This window comes from Apodemus sylvaticus, chromosome 11 (assembly GCF_947179515.1).
Source record: "Apodemus sylvaticus chromosome 11, mApoSyl1.1, whole genome shotgun sequence".
Lineage (NCBI taxonomy): Eukaryota > Metazoa > Chordata > Mammalia > Rodentia > Muridae > Apodemus > Apodemus sylvaticus.
In genome coordinates, this window is record NC_067482.1 from 86,489,937 (window position 1) to 86,507,660 (window position 17,724).

The 17,724-nt window shown below is 38.0% G+C and overlaps 1 protein-coding gene across 4 annotated transcripts in view; it reads left to right on the forward strand.

The window, feature by feature from the left end:
• The window catches only part of Spata48 (spermatogenesis associated 48), a 67,525-nt gene that overhangs the window by 19,686 nt on the left and 30,115 nt on the right, over window positions 1-17,724 (forward strand). The window contains exons 2-3 of one of the 4 annotated variants that reach the window (XM_052199206.1): window positions 5,067-5,167; window positions 17,025-17,101. In XM_052199206.1, the coding sequence (XP_052055166.1) occupies window positions 5,067-5,167; window positions 17,025-17,101 (178 nt within the window). Of the gene's footprint in view, window positions 1-5,066; window positions 5,168-13,070; window positions 13,119-13,175; window positions 13,221-17,024; window positions 17,102-17,724 lie in introns of those variants that run through there. The other 3 variants (XM_052199207.1, XM_052199208.1, XM_052199209.1) reach the window with 3 other exon arrangements.

A 17,724-nucleotide genomic window follows, 5' to 3' on the forward strand; every position in this document is an offset into this window, starting at 1 on the left:
ATCAGGGAGATACAAATCAAAACAACTCAGATTCCATCTTACACCTAACAGAATGGCTAAGACCAAAACTCAAGTGACAACATATCCTGGCAAGGTTGTGGAGCAAGGGGAACACTCCTCTGCTACAGGTGGGAGTGCAAACCTGTACAACCACTTTGGAGATCAATTTGGTGGTCTCTCAAAAAACTGGGAAAAGTTCTACGTCAACACCCAGCTATACCATTCCTGGGCATATACCCCAAAGATGTTCTACAATACTACAAGGATACTTGCTTAACTGTGTTCATGGTAGCCAGAAACTGGAAACAACCTAGATGTTCCTCAACTGGAGAATGGATAAAGAAAATGCAGTCCATTTACGCAATGAAATAGTACTCAGCTATTTAAATCAAATATATCCCAAATTTTTCAGGCAAATGGATGGAACTAGAAAATATCCTGAGTGAGGTAATCCAGATTCTTAAGATATGCATGGTATGTACTCACTTAGAAGTGGATATTAGCCATAAAGTACAGGATAACCATGCTACAATCTACAGACCCAAAGAAACTAAGTAACAAGGAGGGCTCAAGGAGGATGCTTGAATATCACTCAGAAGAGAAAATAAAATAGACATCAGAGGCAGATGGATGAAGGGAACTGGGTGGGAGAGGGTTTGGGGAACAGAACTGGGATGGGAAACAGATGTGAGGAGAGACAAAGAGACACCTGAGAGGGCTTGGAGAGAAAATGGAAATTGATTGGGGGTCGGGCATCTGTGGGATGAGCCATAGACCTGGGACATTGGAGGCTCCAGGGAGTCTATGGTGGTGACCCTAGTTGAGACTCCTTGCACCTGAGGATATGGAGATTAAAGTGGCAGCTCCTGTATCCATGTGGGACTTCCAGTGGAGGGAGGGAGACACCAACCCACTTACAAAACCTTTGACCCAAAATTTGTCTTGCCTACAAGATGTACAAGGATAAAGACGGAGCAGGGGTTGAGGAAATAGTCAACCAGTAACTGACTGAACTTGAGACCCATCCCATTGGAGACAACTAAACCCTGACACTATTAATGATACTCTGCTATGCTTGCAGACAGGAATCTAGCCTAACTGTCTTTTGAGAGGCTTCATCCAGCAGCTGGTGGAAACAGATCATTGAGTCTTGTGGAAGACGGGGTGTGGGGGGGGGGAGGATTCAGGTAGCCAGAGGGTTTCAAGGAGACCACAAGAAGACCTACAGAGCCAACTAACCTGGATCTAAAGGGGTTCACAGAGGCTCAACAAAGGAGCACGCAGGGCCTGAACCTAGGCCTCCTTCACATTTGTAGCAGATGTGCAGCTCAGTCTTCATGAATCACTTCCATAGCTGGACTGCCTCGTCAGGCCTCAGTTGGAGAGGAGGTGCTTAGTCCTGTTGGGACTTGATGTGCCAGAGTGGGTTGGTACTCATAGTGGGGCATCCTCTTCTCTGAGAAGGGGAGGTGGTAATAGGGTGGGGTTGTGAGGGCGGGACTGGCAAGGGAAGATTACAATCAGATGTAAAGTAAACAAGTTAAGAAATGAATGAATGAATGAGTGAGTGAAAAACTCAGGGAAGAAGAGGGAAAACTAAGGGATTGTGGCTAGTGAAAAATACTTGCAAAAATCTTGCAAAGATAGGTTGGCACCCTAACAGTGGTGAAGTATGGGTAGCAATATATGAAGCAGGGGTTGCCCCACAAAGGAAGTAAAAGAAAATGCTAGGAGAAAAGTTCCCCCCCCCCCGCCCGGGGCCAGTGGGCTGCTCAGGGTGGCAGTGGATAGTTCTGCTAACAGTAGTACTGCTTCAAGCTAGCCAAAGCAGGAGGCTGCAGAGCATGAAAGGAAGAGAACAGTAAAAAATGGTAGACTACCATTAAGACATGTATCTGGTCTGGGATGAAAGGGATGAAGGCTCCTTGCAAACCGAGCTCCTGCACAGCATCCAAAAAGTCTTCTTGCAGTTGTATCAGGAGCAAATGGAACTATTGCAGGGTGAGAGCAGCTGGGGGAGCTTATGTGGAATGTCCCTGCTCACGTACCAGGGAGGCGTCCTGTTATCTTACGGGAGGGTTCAGTAAGTTAAACATCTAAAACACCAGATTTAAATTAACTGTGAGAATAATAAGTAAAAGTGACTAAGGGGAGGAGCCAGAGTAGGAGAGGTCCATCCAAAGGTCCTTCCAAAGGAGAAGCTTGCCATTGAATTTCTTTGATCTGTCCCAGAATCTTTGGGTCCCATCTCAAACCAGTTTGGATTTGTTGGTACAGAAGGAGCACTGTTCCTGGAGTAGGGCACAAACCCCATCCTTCACAGTTCTCGGGAGATCTAGTCTTTAGAGAATTGAAGCAGCCAAAGAATCAAGTAGGCTCTAAAAAAAAATGTTAAGCTGCTCTGAATTTCCAGGTTTTCTGGAAACTGGTGATAGAGATGTTGGCTGCTACAAAATGCCTTCAGTCCAGCTGTTTTAGTTCAGAGTCCTGAGGCGGGGAGAATTCCTAATGTCTAAAAGAGGGATGAGTCGGATGGTTCAGTAGTTCCCAATTCAAAGGTCATCCAAACTGCTTTTAAGGGGGTTGGTGTAGATCTCTTTTAACTCTTCAGACGCCCCCCCCCCACCATCAAAAGCAGAGCATAATGCATTAGCAAATTGTCTTATGTTGTTTAAACTCTGACACAGCCTTCAGATGGGAACTGGCCTTTCCACTGAAGACTCACATGCCTGTCCTGGAGGGTCAGGCTGTCCTCCTGAGTCTGTGACTGGGAAAAAGAACAAAACATCTAACCCTTACCGCCATGCTGGCCCTGAGCTGGTCATGTTCCTTACTAAGTCACTATGCTGCAACTCTGAAGGAAAGCTCCTGGCTACTCTCTCAGCTGCTTATAAACCCCACTTCCTTGAGATGAGACCATAAAATTTCTTCTCCTCTTTATTTTGCTTTTTTTTGGGCAAACTTGTCTTTTTTTTTTTTTAGGATATAACAATCCTTATATGATTTTCAAAATCATGGATTCTACATAGACTCATGACACAGTGGGGTATGGGCTTATATTTCCATGTGTTAAGATGGTTTGCCTCCAGTACACTTTGATAACCCCAGAGAAGAGTTAGAAATGGCTCCACTACATCAGAAAAGCTTTACAAAGGAACATGAAATTTTGTTTCTAAAATTTTTTAAGCTGAGCATTTTACCTAGAGACCCACATCTCCTTTTTCATTAGCTATTTTCTCTATTTATATTTCAAATGTTATTCCCTTTCCTCATTTCCCCTTTGAAAACACCCTATCCCATCCCCCTCCCCCCGCTCATCAACCCACCCACTCCCTCTGGCTTTCCTGTCCTGACATTCCCCTACACTGGGGCATCGAGTCTTCTCAGGACCAAGGACCTCTCCTCCCTTTGATGTCCAACAAGGCCATCCTCTGCTACATGTGCAGCTGGAGCCATGGATCCCTCCATATGTACTCCTTGATTAATGGTTTAGTCTCTGGGAGTTCTGGGGGATTTAGCTGGTTGATATTGTAGTTCTTTCTGTGAGGTTGCAAACCCTTCAGCTCCTTCAGTCTTTTCTCTAAGTCCTCCATTAGGGACCCCGAGTTCAGTCAATGGTTGACTGTGAGCATCTGCCTCTCTATTTTTCAGGTACTGGCAGAGACTCTCAGGAGACCGCTATATCAGGCTCCTGTCAGCAAGCACTTGTTGGCATCCACGATAGTGTCTGGGTTTGGTACCTGTATATGGGATGAATCCCCAGGTAGAGCAGTCTCTGGATGGTCTTTCCTTCAGTCTCTGCTCCACACTTTGTTTCTGTATCCCCTCCCATGGGTATTTTGTATACCCAGAAAATTCTCCAACATGTAATAAGGAGGACAAATGCTCCACTATGTTCATAGCAGCCTTATTTATAATAGCCAGAAGCTGGAAAGAACCCAGATGCCCCTCAATGGAGGAATGGATACAGAAAATGTGGTATATTTACACAATGGAGTACTAATCAGCTATTAAAAACAATGAATACATGAAATTCTTAGGCAAGCCCTGAATACCCAAGGCACAAATCGCATAACAAATGACTCCCATGAAGAAGTATGGAGAGGGTCCTGATCCTGGAAAGGATTGATCTAGCATTGGAGGGGAATATAAGGACAGAGAAAAAGGAGGGAGGTGATTGGAGAATGGATGGAGAGAAGAAGGTTTATGGGACATATGGGGAGGGGGGATCCGGGAAAGGTGAAATCATTTGGAATGTAAACAAAGAATATAGAAAATAAAAATATTAAAATATATATTACACAGAAAAAAAAAGAAATTCTTAGGCAAATGGATGGAGCTAGAAAATATCATCCTGAGTGATGTAACCCAATCACAAAAGAACACACATGGTGTGCACTCATTGATAAGTGGCTATTAGCCCAAGATCTCAGAATACCCAAGATTCACAGACCAAATGAAGCTCAAGAATAAGGAACATCAAAGTATGGATACTTTGGAAACCCACATTTCCTATATGTGGAGTAAATTAATCACCATTATTTACTTCTGGCTTAATAAAACGTAGTGCATCTGGAGAAATGATCCTGGGAAGCCAGCAGTATTCTGCGTGGCTTACACTCCAGGTGTTTGCATAAGCTGTGCTTTGTGCCTTCTTCTTTGGCTACAGTATCTGCCACTCAAAGTGGACATTGCTTTCGCATAGATGCAGATACCCACCAATTCCATGTAAAGGGCTTAGATTCCAGTCTTTGCTCTAACAGAACTTAAAGTTTGTAGGTTTGGTCAGCAAACACACTTCTTGTTTCATTTGACATATACAGCTAATGTGTTAATTAGGAAAATGACCGTCTAGTTCAGAACACTAAATTGAGTGCAGGATTGTGACCAATTATGATCCAATTTTTAAACTGTAATTTTAACATTTATCTAACACAATTTGGGGAGCATCAAACTAAACCTTCAATTCCAAGAAGCCTTGTTACAGTTTAATGTACACCAACTAAATATTTTTAAAAGGTATCACTGTGTTTTTTACCTAAAGTGCATGAATTTTTGGTTTTCAGGTTGGACAAGCCCGCTGAAAGTTACTCCTGTACCAGTTCATGAACACGAAGTAGGCACATTAAGTCGCATATATACCTTTGATGAGGAGCCAACAAATACAGTAAGATTGCCTTAATAGGTAGTATTATAGAACATATTTTGTTTATATCATTGTTTGTGTGTTTAGTACTTTCTCACCCAGAGGAAAAACTATTATTCACAAAGTGCATCCCTATTTTTAGCTTTTAAAACAAACAAATAAAACACCTTAGTTAGTTTAGATCATACCAAAATGTATAAATAACATATCAGCAACCTTAAAATGCTTCAGCTGGAGAGAGAACTGCTTTTCACATAGGGCCCATTCTTAACATACCCCAGTACAGCACACAATAACATGCCTTAGTTCTATATTGTTCCATTACAAGGGGGCCCTCAGATTGGTGGTTTTGAAAACCTATCAACATCATGTTGATATAAATATATTCAAACAGAAAGCATTCTATTGAACATGTGAGTTATAATTTAATTACTCTTTTTTAATATGTTGGACGTTTTAACACTTGTGTAGCCCATGTCATTATGTTGAGTAAAATAAACCAGACACAAAGACAAGAATTGCATGGCCTATTCATACTTGGTGTGTGTGTGTGTGTGTGTGTGTGTGTGTGTGTGTGTGTGTGGTTAATTGAGAAATTACTGAACTCTTGATCAAGGCAAAGATCATAATTTTCATGGCTTCTAAATAAAAAAAAACTGTAAAACAGAGAAAGGGAATGGTGTTTCCAAACTGAGAAGCACAGTTCACAGCTTTATTGGTGCAGCAGCAAATTAGACGTAGTTACATATATATATATATATATATATATGTATCTTCATAACAAAGCACAAATGTACAAAAAGGTAGAAATAGAGAAGAGTCAGGAATCTAAAGAAAAAATGTGCTTATTGAAGTCCCAGATATAGAAGATAGAATAAGGCAGAAGAAATATATAAGACACAATAGTATCTGTGTTTTTCTAGGGTGGTCTGAGGCACCCTTTCACATTTTCCGCTGTACATTATATAAGACACATGAGTCACATAACAACAAGAGCATTTCTGGCAGTGTCGACCCGAACAACAGTGATGATGTCAGAAGTTTCCGTTAAGATCATAAGAACAAAGTAGCATGTAGTTGTAGTTGATTAATCTGCTCTAATCTCCCTGGAAGCAGCAGGAGCAGCACTGCGCGTTCCTCATTACCTGCCCCAATGCTCTGGATTCTTGAATGAAAGACACACACACACACAGCAGCCTTATATTTAATATGCCTGATCCACTCAATGGCTGGGCCCCTCCTAAGCTTCCACGTTGCTAATGCCTCCCCTCTGATCTCCTGAATTATTACTTACTAAAATCTATATTTCATCTTTGCTAACATAAACCCAGTGTGGGGGAGAGGCCTGAGGCTGCTCTTCCCTGGATATTACATGCTTAGTGTGTCTCTCCTGGAGCTCTGAAGCTCAGATCCTATTCCTTCCCTGGCATGATGATCCTCCTTCTTCCTTGGTCCCCTTGTCCTTGTATCCTAGCCGCTGGCAAATTTATTTACCAATCAGAACTAGCTGGAGGCAGGGACCCTCAGCATCTCACATGTGGGATTCTCGTGCAATTTTGGAAGCCCAAATAACATAATGCAAACATTAAACCAAATCCACAACATTTCTCCTTTTTTGTCCATTAAAAGCACCCTTTCTCTCAGATAAACACTGAACATGGTTATCACAGTTATGTAAACTATAAGGTATGATATACTCTAATAACATCCATCATTTTTGTCAATTTAAGTACATTACTGTAACATCTATCCTAACTTAAAGAGTTTACAATTCTATACCAGAATTATATTTTAACTATTTTAACTTGCATTACCATCTGAAAATCCATCCTTTCACATCTACATCATCTTCTTCAATGCTAAACAACTTAAGTTTAATTATGAGGCTATAACTAGTCTTCAACCCCATCAGAGAACCAAGAATTAGTTAAATATAACCTGAGCATATGGGAAGCACAAAAACATAGCTTCCAAAGCAAATTGTAGAGATGGATGACTACCTGGACAGTCCTCCATTCCCCAAATTGTCAGAGCATCTGTCTTCCTTCTCTGGCCCAGAGCTATCTGACAGACCTCAAGTGAAGCAGGAAGTATGAAGGACTATCTTACTCTGCATTGGCAGAGCTAAGCTGTCAACCCTCTCATATAGTGTGTCATTTCCTGGACAGTAGTTTTGTCTGTAGATGAATTGGGGCAATTCTTGACCAGGGGCTACCTTGTCACAACTGGAGTACCTCTATATGGAGGTTATGATGCTCAGTATCTTCTTTGACCATGAAGGAGGTACTGTCAGCACAACATGTCTCCTGGCCAAAATTTCTATTAATAATGACATGAATTTATATGTCACATTCTGTGGATTTATGGTGCTTTTGAAGGCTATCTATCTATATAAAGTATATCTGAACTGTTAAGCCTTGACTACTTTTAGCTATTTCTATTTGAATAATATTGAAAGCACCTTATTATAAGTGAATCTGAATATAATGTAACCATGAGCTTGCTATCTGGCCCTTAATTTCCATTACTTAATCATCTTAAACAGTTTGTAATAGTAACTATAAGAAGGACTGAGTCTAAGTCTTGCATTTTTAAATGAGCTGTATTTACAATGTTTATCTAAGAGTAGCAGCATTAATTTCAGATTTTATGTCAATATAAAAATCTTATACCTACAAAAACCCTAAATCTATATTAATATATACATTTTGTACCAATATAAGAAAGGATAGCTTCAATTTTGCATCAATTATAAAGATTTTTACTAGTGTAAGATTATGGTTATACAATGCTTTAAGAATGAATTTAGAAATCTATCTCATATATTTTTCCCTGTTCAAAGTTATGGCCATTTTCACATTATCCCTTAAAATGACAATCTATCTATAATTTATAAAAATAACCATAACAAGACATTCAAACCCAAGGGATCAGGCTGACAGCTCTCCACAACTTCTCTCTTTTGAATTGGGGTGACAAATTTTTAAAGGGGTACAGAGGGGTAGGAAAATTAGAAAAACTGGTTAGAGTTAAGAGAGCTAGCTTTGGCCTCTGTAATCTAGTTTCTATATGCTTAGAAGGCTCAGAGTTTGACTGCAGTTCTAACTGGTTTCATCTGAAAGGATGGATGAACTGGGTCCATCAGGAATCAGTAGCTATTCTTGAAGCTGTTTTGGAAGCAAGTCTCTGGAAACTGTATCAGGAGGCAGGGATCCAGAACAGCAGGTCATTTTAGGGTCCCTGTGCATGAATCTTGTCAGAGTTGTACATTTTGTAATATATGAATCTTACAACCAAATTTTTAGAACTATTAAGTATCTGTATGGGTTATGTAAGGTGCACAGATCACTTAAGGATAGCATTTTGCTCCTTGTTTGAGCAGGTAAAAGACAACTATCCTTTATTCAGTTAATTTGCTCAATAACCAATTGTAATATATCCTCATTCATGTCATATAGAGGATGGCACGATGAATCTTAAGAATTCTATAACCAACAAAATTTATTGTCTAATTTTAGCTGAAGTTTTGGTGATAGACATTTTTATGTCTACACCAATTATAGGGCTGATCCGATGTGGAGGAATCAGCAAATCAGGTTGGCTGTCCTGCTTGATTTTCTCAAATTTGAGGGGGTTGTTTTTGGGAGGGGGTTAGTTGCTTGGTTTTGTTTTGTTTTGTTTTGTTTCTTTGTTTGCTTGTTTTTATAGCCAATATTTTTACAGGGTTTCCCCATGTCATATCTGATCATCCATATCACTCTGGAAGAGGTCCAAAGCCTTTTCTTCTTTTCTATTAACACAAATATAGAGCCTCTCTCCCATAATAGCATGTCTTTGGTCTAGTAACCTGAAATTATCAAAGGTATAAATTAATTCAATTTAGCAGCATCCTTTCTCTTTAGGAATGTTTCATTTTGATGTCTCTCCCAAAAGATTTTTAATATCATAACCACCACACTTAAAACCACATGAATTTTGATAATTAAAACAATTTAAAGCAATTAAAGCAATCTAAACAATTATCTGTTGAGACAGTGTTCCGTCACCATCTCCTGCCCTATTCTCACATGAGATCAAGGCCTAAGTTTCTATTATCTGTCTGATATGAGGTTATTTTCTCTATATCCTGCTCTTGGCCTACATTTTAAGATCAAAGGTTCAATTTATTTATTTATTCATGCATAGTTAAATTCTTCCTTCTGTGGAATCAATGTTTTTCTTTTTTGATTTATTAATTAATTTATTTATTTATTTATTTATTTTAGACTCCATATTTTATCCCCCCAACCCTCCGTTCTGTATTTTATTCTTTTTTATTTTTATTTTCTATATTCTTTGTTTACATTCCAAATGATTTCCCCTTTCCCAGATCCCCCCTCCCCATATGTCCCATAAGCCTTCTTCTCTCCACCCATTCTCCAATCACCTCCCTCCTTTTTCTCTGTCATTATATTCCCCTCCAATGCTAGATCAATCCTTTCCAGGATCAGGACCCTCTCCATACTTCTTCATGGGAGTCATTTGCATGTTATTTGTGCCTTGGGTATTCAGAGCTTCTGGGATAATTAATATCCACTTATCAGAGATTGCATTCCATGTGTATTCTTTTGTGATTTGGTTACCTCACTTAGGATGATATTTTCCAGATCAAGCCAATCAATATATTTTGGCAATCAATATATTTTTCTATTTATCTTCCTTGCATAGTACGTAGTAGTTACATTGTCTAAACTCTGGATAACTGTAGCCATCTTTTGTTTTGCTATGTTGAATATGAAGAAACTGTAAGAGAAAGAAACAATGTTTGCAGTGCAGATATTTGTGATAATATTAGAGTATTGTGTTGTGAATGCTATTAGCATCCTGTTAGATAAATACAGATGTAGTTCGGCTTCAATAACAATAGAGTTTTCAAAAGTACCCAAAAGACATTGAGAGTTATAGGTCAGGATCTCTGCTGATGAATTCTAAGAAGACACCAACAGAAGATGGCATGGGGAAAATAATTTCAGATAATCACATAGGTAATAAATCTGAGGACATAGACTCCAAAATATTTCATAAAGAAACTAAGACACATAGCATACAGAAGTAATGATTTATAAGACCATAGTCACAATATAGAAGATTGTTATGTCAGAAAAAATTTCAAATTCCAACAAAAGTTTATCAGAATACCAACAGCTTACTAAGATGATGATCAACAAGAACGTGTCATCCACAGCATGATGAGACATGAACTTGGGGTACTCCTAGAGAAAGTTCAAGCACACACTCAGAAGTGAGTTTCCCTTATGAAGAACAACAAAAATGGAAAGATGTCAGTCTTTAAGAACTCTCATCGTTAAGAGGAGGAGTTCCCAGTCCACAAACTGAGAAACATTTTCATATTTAAACTAAGAGTTTTCTCTGAGATTTATCAATTTATGGCTCAGAACTAGTGCTATAATGGAAATACTTATATTTTAGAAAATAAAATAGATACAACTTAGTTATACAATAACATTAGTCTAAAGAGATACAAATGTTTCATTTGTGTCAGGAATAGCATCCAATCACAAATTTTCCTTCATAAAGTGATTATTCCATATTATAAAAATATTTATTCTTTGTCCTATATATTAAAATCACAATTTGATAATTTCTGCAGTATAGCAATGTGTGCTTTATTGCCTCCAAAATAAAACATATGTTAAGAAAATCTGTGTTTTTCTCTGAAGCAATGATCTTTCCATGCATCATTGGTATAGATGATATACTTACATTTCTTTGAATATTTTAACTCATAAATTGAGTTCTAGAACACTCATTATTAGTTTGATAAGACAGTATCATAAAAAGAAACTTCAGAATAATAAGACTTTATGAATAAAAATAAAATTTGCTAGAATTTTGGTAGATGGTCATGTATAAAACAAAATTTATGAACTAAATATTCTTGTGTTTAAATTTTAACTTTAATTTATTTGTGTGTATGTGTATGTTGGGGGTGTGCAAGTGCCTGTGAAAGCCAGAACAGGGTATTGAGTTGAAGCTACAGGCTACTGTGAGCCAGCCACTTGATACTGTTGATGTCCATGTTGTAAACCAGACTCCAGTATTCTGAAACATGTGTTCTTAACCACCTCACCCAAGATGCATGCTTTAAATGTTAAAACTATTAATCCACTGATTCAAAGAATAAAAATAAATAAAGTCAGGGCATATAAAAAGAAATCTATGCTATAACCTCCAGGGGAAAAGAAAAAACAAAATACAGAGATAGTCTTGAAGCAGCCTAAACAGGAGAATTCTCCAAAGCCATTGCAGATCTAAGTGTGGTCGAAATTAGATGGAGCTAGAATCCTACCATTGCTACAATCCAGGTCAGGCTGTGGCCACTACTTGACCACTTCGCCACTTAGAATTCTGTTACACTACAATCAAGAACATTGATAATTCAAGAGATTTTTGTCAAGACCTATAGTTTATCCTAAAGCAGACAAAAACTAAAGAAAATATTAAGGTATTCATTAGTCAGCAAGGAAGGAGCCACTGTGATCAGAGATAGAGGCAGGAGTCAAGAGCAGAAATATAAGAGCATGGTTGATATAAATGACTCTATAAAACAATAGCAATGACCTTGTGGGGTTTTAAACATGTCCATATTGAATGAAAATAAAATTGAAGAATCTGAAGGAGGGTCAGCAGTTAAACATCACTCTTTAAAGAGTCAAAGTACTGGCTACTTTTAATCCTTAAAAATATGTGTTCACATTACAATTTGTAGGTTGAATACTAAAGAAATAGACAAATAACAGAACTCATTGAATAGCAGGAAGCCAATGCAAACAAAAGTAAAATAAGATTTTTAAAAGGCATGTAGGTCATAGAGAACATATAAGGTAGCAATTTCAAACTCAAAGTCAGCAATTATATATTCTCCATGCTTCAGTTAAAAGAGAGATTGCCTGTATGTGTGGGTATAAAACACCTACGTACCCTACTAAAAACAAAAGCACATATAAGATATTAAAGCATCATGGAAAATGATATATAAAAACCATGAAAATAATGCATGCATATACCTTTTTCCAGGAGTATTTATACAAATTACCATAGACAATATCATAAAACAAGTCTCTACAAATTACATTTTTAACTCATAAACTGCATGGACTTTGAGTATAAGACAGTTACAACCGAACAAAGCACCCTCCCAGATTATGTATTTGGAAACAGAAAGGTGGGTTTATGATCATCATCCAGAGAAAAATTCACAATTGTAAGAGAAGCTAGAAGGTGTTCATAAGGGATATCAAAATGTAATGAAATGTGTGGGTGGAAACTGTAATCAACCCTGGAAGACAGGACCTGGCTTTAAAATGTGTGTTAGAACACAAGAGAACCCCACAATTCAATAAGCAAACAAGGTACATCTCGTGAAATTAGAAAAGAGGGAAAATCAATTTATGAATAAAGTACAGGACAGGAAAAATAAATTAAGGATACAGAAAACGTGATCGTCGATGTTACAAATCGGTTGTTTGCAAAACTACGTTGAGAGCTTGCTCCTCTGGTAGCACATTCCCCTAGGCTGCCAGATTTGTCAGCCTTTGTCAGAGCAGCTTCTTACTGCAGTGAGTAGGGCTTAATAGAGAGTCTTTACTGTTGAAAGTACTGAGAATTCGTGATGCCTTAGATGGATATCTACCACAATCCACCCCCACCAAGGCTCAGGAACGTCACAGAAGCAGTGGGTGCGGGAGGATGTAATACTGACGATAGGGAGAAACGCTGTAAGGGGCAGTCAGTCCTCTGAGTATACGCAGCAGTTGTGGTTACCGATAGGAGTCCACACAAGATCAAGCCAGGAAATAATTTCAGCGTGAAAGGGGAGGAGCTATCAGGATCCCACCCCTTTGTGAGGAGCTATTGGCAGTTGATGGCTGACGACAGAGAAATTCACCTTTCTTTGGGGACATGGGCACTGGTAGGTATCCAATGCCCCAGTAGATGACTGCAGTGTGTTATAAAAATAGAAGAGGACATGAGATTGGAAGGAGTCTGTGTTGAGCAGGGCCAGGAGAGAATGGCGGGAAGAAGGAAAGCGAATATGATCAAATATTTCCAGGGCGGCTCTAAAGTTTGCACTCCCGCCATCAACGGAGGCGTGTTCCCCTTGCTCCACATCCTCCCCAGCATGAGCTCTCGCTTGTGTTACTGATCTCAGCCATTCCCACAGGTGTAAGATGGAACGTCAAAAGAAGTTACGGCATCAGGCTATATGTCATACTCTGTATATAACATACAAAACGATATGCATAAATTAAGCAACCCCTTCAATCCAATGAAGGCAATTCCTCGACTGAGGTCCTCTCTTCTCAGATGTGTCAGAATTAGCCGTACCAATGATGTAATGGAAGATATTTTCATAAAAATGAAAAGACTGAAAATCTTAGCTTAGAAAAAGAATGCATTTAAAGAAAAAGAACAAATGTAAATTACATAACTAAAATCTTCAAAATCTCAAAAAACTTGTGGGCTATTAAACAAAAAAAGTGTGAACAGGAGAAGTATTAACATTATGAAAATAAATGTTAAAGTTTATTTAAAACTTATATGTTATTTATTTTTATTTTAAACTATTTTTGAGTTAATTTTATTTTTTATTAGATATTTTCTTTATTTACATTTCAAATGTTATCTCCTTTCCTGGTTTGCCCCTCTGAAAACACCCTATCCCATCCCCCTTCCTCTTCTCACCAACCCACCCACTCCCATTTCCCTGTCCTGACATTCCCCTACACTGGGGCATCCAGCCTTCTCAGGACCAAGGGCCTCTCCTCCCTTTGATGTCCAATAAGGCCATCCTCTGCTGCATATGCAGCTGGAGCCATGAACCCTCCCATGTATACTGTTTGCTTGGCGGTTTAGTCCCTGGGAGCCCTGGGGGTACTGGCTGGTTCATATTATTGTTCCTCCTATGGGGCTGCAAGCTCCTTCAGCTCCTTCTGTCCTTTCTCTAACTCCTCCATTGGGGACCCTGTGCTTAGTCCAATGGTTGGCTGAGAGCATCCACCTCTGTATTTGTCAGGCACTGGCAGAGCCTCTCAGGAGACAGCTATATCAGGATCCTGTCAGCAGCACTTGTTGGCATGCACAATAGTGTCTGGGTTTGGTGGCTGTATATGGGATGGATCCCCAGGTGGGGCAGTCTGGATGGCCTTTCCTTCAGTCTCTTATTTTAAACTATTTTAAACATCAAGTTTAAGGGAACATATTAAAAGCAGGGGAAAAATCAAAAATTAACAAAAAATATCATATACTGTGAGGACAGTTTGAAAAAGCCCTGAATACACTAAATGGAGCTGGGAATTTGTAAGAAAAGAGGGAAAAGTAGGGAAAGAAATCTGCTGAAGAAATAATTTCTGAGATTTTACTAACTTTATCAAGAGACACACATTTGTTGTTCACAAGGCTCACTGCATTCTAACCAGCTTGTATGACCTACCTGCATTCTCTAACTTATAGCATCTGTCTTCATCATCAAAGTAGGCATGTTACGCTGAATCCTCTTATCATAAACAATGGCTGTGATATAGTCTTCTGTCTCAGTCACTCAATTTCATGACAGCTGTGACTAAATTGTGCTATAAGGATGTCCAAGATAATTTTTTCTCATTCTATGGTCACTTGATGAACAATTTAATTCCATCTACAAAGTAAATTGTCCTTTCCCAAGTTTAGAATATGGATATTTGGGTGCCCAAATGTATTGAATATATTGAAATGCTAAATAAACTTTTAAGTAAAGAAAAAAGAAAATAAGTTCCCAATAGATGTGCCTTATAAGAAATTGAATAATGAAAGGTTTTTTACATGTAGTATATGTAAAAATCCACTTATTATTAGAGAAATACATAACATTACTCATAAAGTTCACTAGATAGTATACTCTTCAGAATATTACAATATGTGGTAAGGGTGTAAAGTAAAAGCAAATGGATTGCCAGCTGGGTTTTGTTTTAAAGCAGCAACAGCGAACAGAGAACAACAAACATAGGGAGAAAACTGAGAACTTACATAAAACCCCACACCTGACTTCCATATGTTAATAGTTATAATACAATACAGGAATTGCCAGAAGATTACTAACCAAGACACACTACACTGTCTACAAGAGGCTAACTGTAAATACAGGATGCAAACACCTTAAAAGTTAATCAGTTAAGTGCATTGACAGCTTACACAAAGCACAGACAATCTGTAGCAGATATTTTAGGATCGAACTAAATAAGTTTCAAGACAAAAATTGTTACAACATATAATGGCCCTACTTGTGGTAGATTTGTCAAGAAAACATGAGGCTCAAAAGTGAAATGTCTAAGACACATGTAGCAAAAATTAACAAACCTCTAAGAGAAGCATGGACAACTGTGTCATTTAGATTGTGACAATACTGTATACTCAATTGTCAACTTCACAAAAGAGTCCATACTTAGATATAAACAGTAGTTCTGATTCCTTCAAGTCCCTAACATTTCTGTAACATTGAACCCAACCAAAGATGAAGACATATTTCCAAATACACAGGGTATGCCCACTGCTGCAGTAGTAACTATGTGTGAACTAAGTTTTAGTACATTTATGGTCATGACAGGGAAGGAGATGTGGTTTCGAGGCTGATCACTTGCCAAGCATTTGCAAGGTCAGGAATTCCATCACCACATTGTGAAACATCATTAGAGAAGTAATTCTACACAATATTCTCAATATACTACAGAGTGCACATATAATCAACAACCAGATTGTATTTAGGGAAACAAAGTATTTCAAAACTGAAAATATGTTCAATTATTATTTGTGGGTCAAAGAAGAATTTTACGAGAAATTAGAAAGTATTTGAAACATGATTAGACACAATATATCTACTTGAATATCATGCAATTAAGATTTTTGCTAAGAAGAAAATTTAGCTTTATATGATTAGATTACAAAAGAAGGAATTGATGTTTCAATCTGAGGATATAAGAAAATGATTAAATGAAACTAAATATATGAAAGATTAAAGCACATAATGTTAAAAATCAATAAAATGCAGAATTTATACACATGATAATTATTTTAATTTTTAATTACATTTATTGGGTTTTTTTTAGACAGATAACATATAGTCCTGGATAGCCTCAAACTTGCTGTGTGGCTGAGGCTGGCCTTTTATTCCAGATTCTCCTATCTCCATGTCCCAAATGCTGGAATTATAAGCATGTGGCCCCTGCCTAGGTGAAGAAAAATTTATAAAGTAAAGCACAGTTGACTACCTAAGTGTCCATCTACAAATGAATGGGTAAAGAAAAATGGATATGTGTGCATACACTAGAATATTATTCAGCCATAAAATGTAGGTCTGCCATTTGCAACAGTATGAATAAATCCATAGAACCATACACTAAGGCAAACTAGGCACAAAACAAGAAATATTTATATTCTTATATATGTGAAGAATCTAAGAAAGCTGTAAAAGAATGAATTGAATAGAATAGGCATGAGATTAATATAGAAAAATGGGAGATATTGATCAGAGTATACAATATGAAAATACAAACAAAAAATGAGTATGGCCTAGAGACAGGATGCACATCATCGCGATCATAGCTAACAGCCCTGGGATTTTAAGAAGAAACCAGATTTTACTATCTTTAACATACTTTAAGAGTAACTATGGGTGAAGATGAGTGTGTTAAAGAATCTGAGTTAATTATTGACCCATATATTCATACACATAGTTCAAGCCATCATGTAAATCTTGAAGAATAAGAAAATCTAGGAAACAAGTGTATAGATAGTAATTCTATTTACGCTTAGTCAATTTTAACTTCTTCTTCCTATCTTATAGGATGATAGTGAACCACTCGTCCCACTAGACAAGAAATATAACATAAAGGATTCATTTTACAAATCCTCGACACAGAAGTAAGGTTTTTTTTTTTCCAATGAAAAATTTAAAGTATATTTCTTAATGTTTAATGGTGCATGTGTTAATAATGATCTGGATCACATGAATAATTCAAAGAATATCAAAGACACTAAACCATCCATGCTGACTAGTAAATCTATCAGGGCTTGAAGGAGACATGGTCACACTTGTAGTCTACGAACTCAGAGGGCTGGATTAGAGGAGTACCATGAGTTCTGGGTAAAGCTGGACTAACTACAAAAAAAAAAACAAAAACAAAAAAAAAACCTATCTCACAACGACATGGGGTGGAAAGAGAGAAAAGGAGAGGAGAAGAAAGGAGAGAGGAGGACAGGGAAGAGGAGAGGGGAGGGAAGGGGAAAGGAAAAGAGAGGAGAGGGAAGGGGAGAGAAGGAAGAGGATGTGAGAGGAAAGAGAGGGGAGGAGAGAGGAGAAGAGAAGAGAAAATACATTAATAAAACAAAAATTTGGAGAATGGGCAATGAAAGGAGAAAAGGAAAGAAAGGAGACAGAACAACCACAACCACAATGTCACAAAGAACAATGTTGAAGAAAGCTTAAAGGAAGATAATTCAACCTGTCAGCACTTTGCGGGGCTGAGGCAGGAGGCAACGCTTCC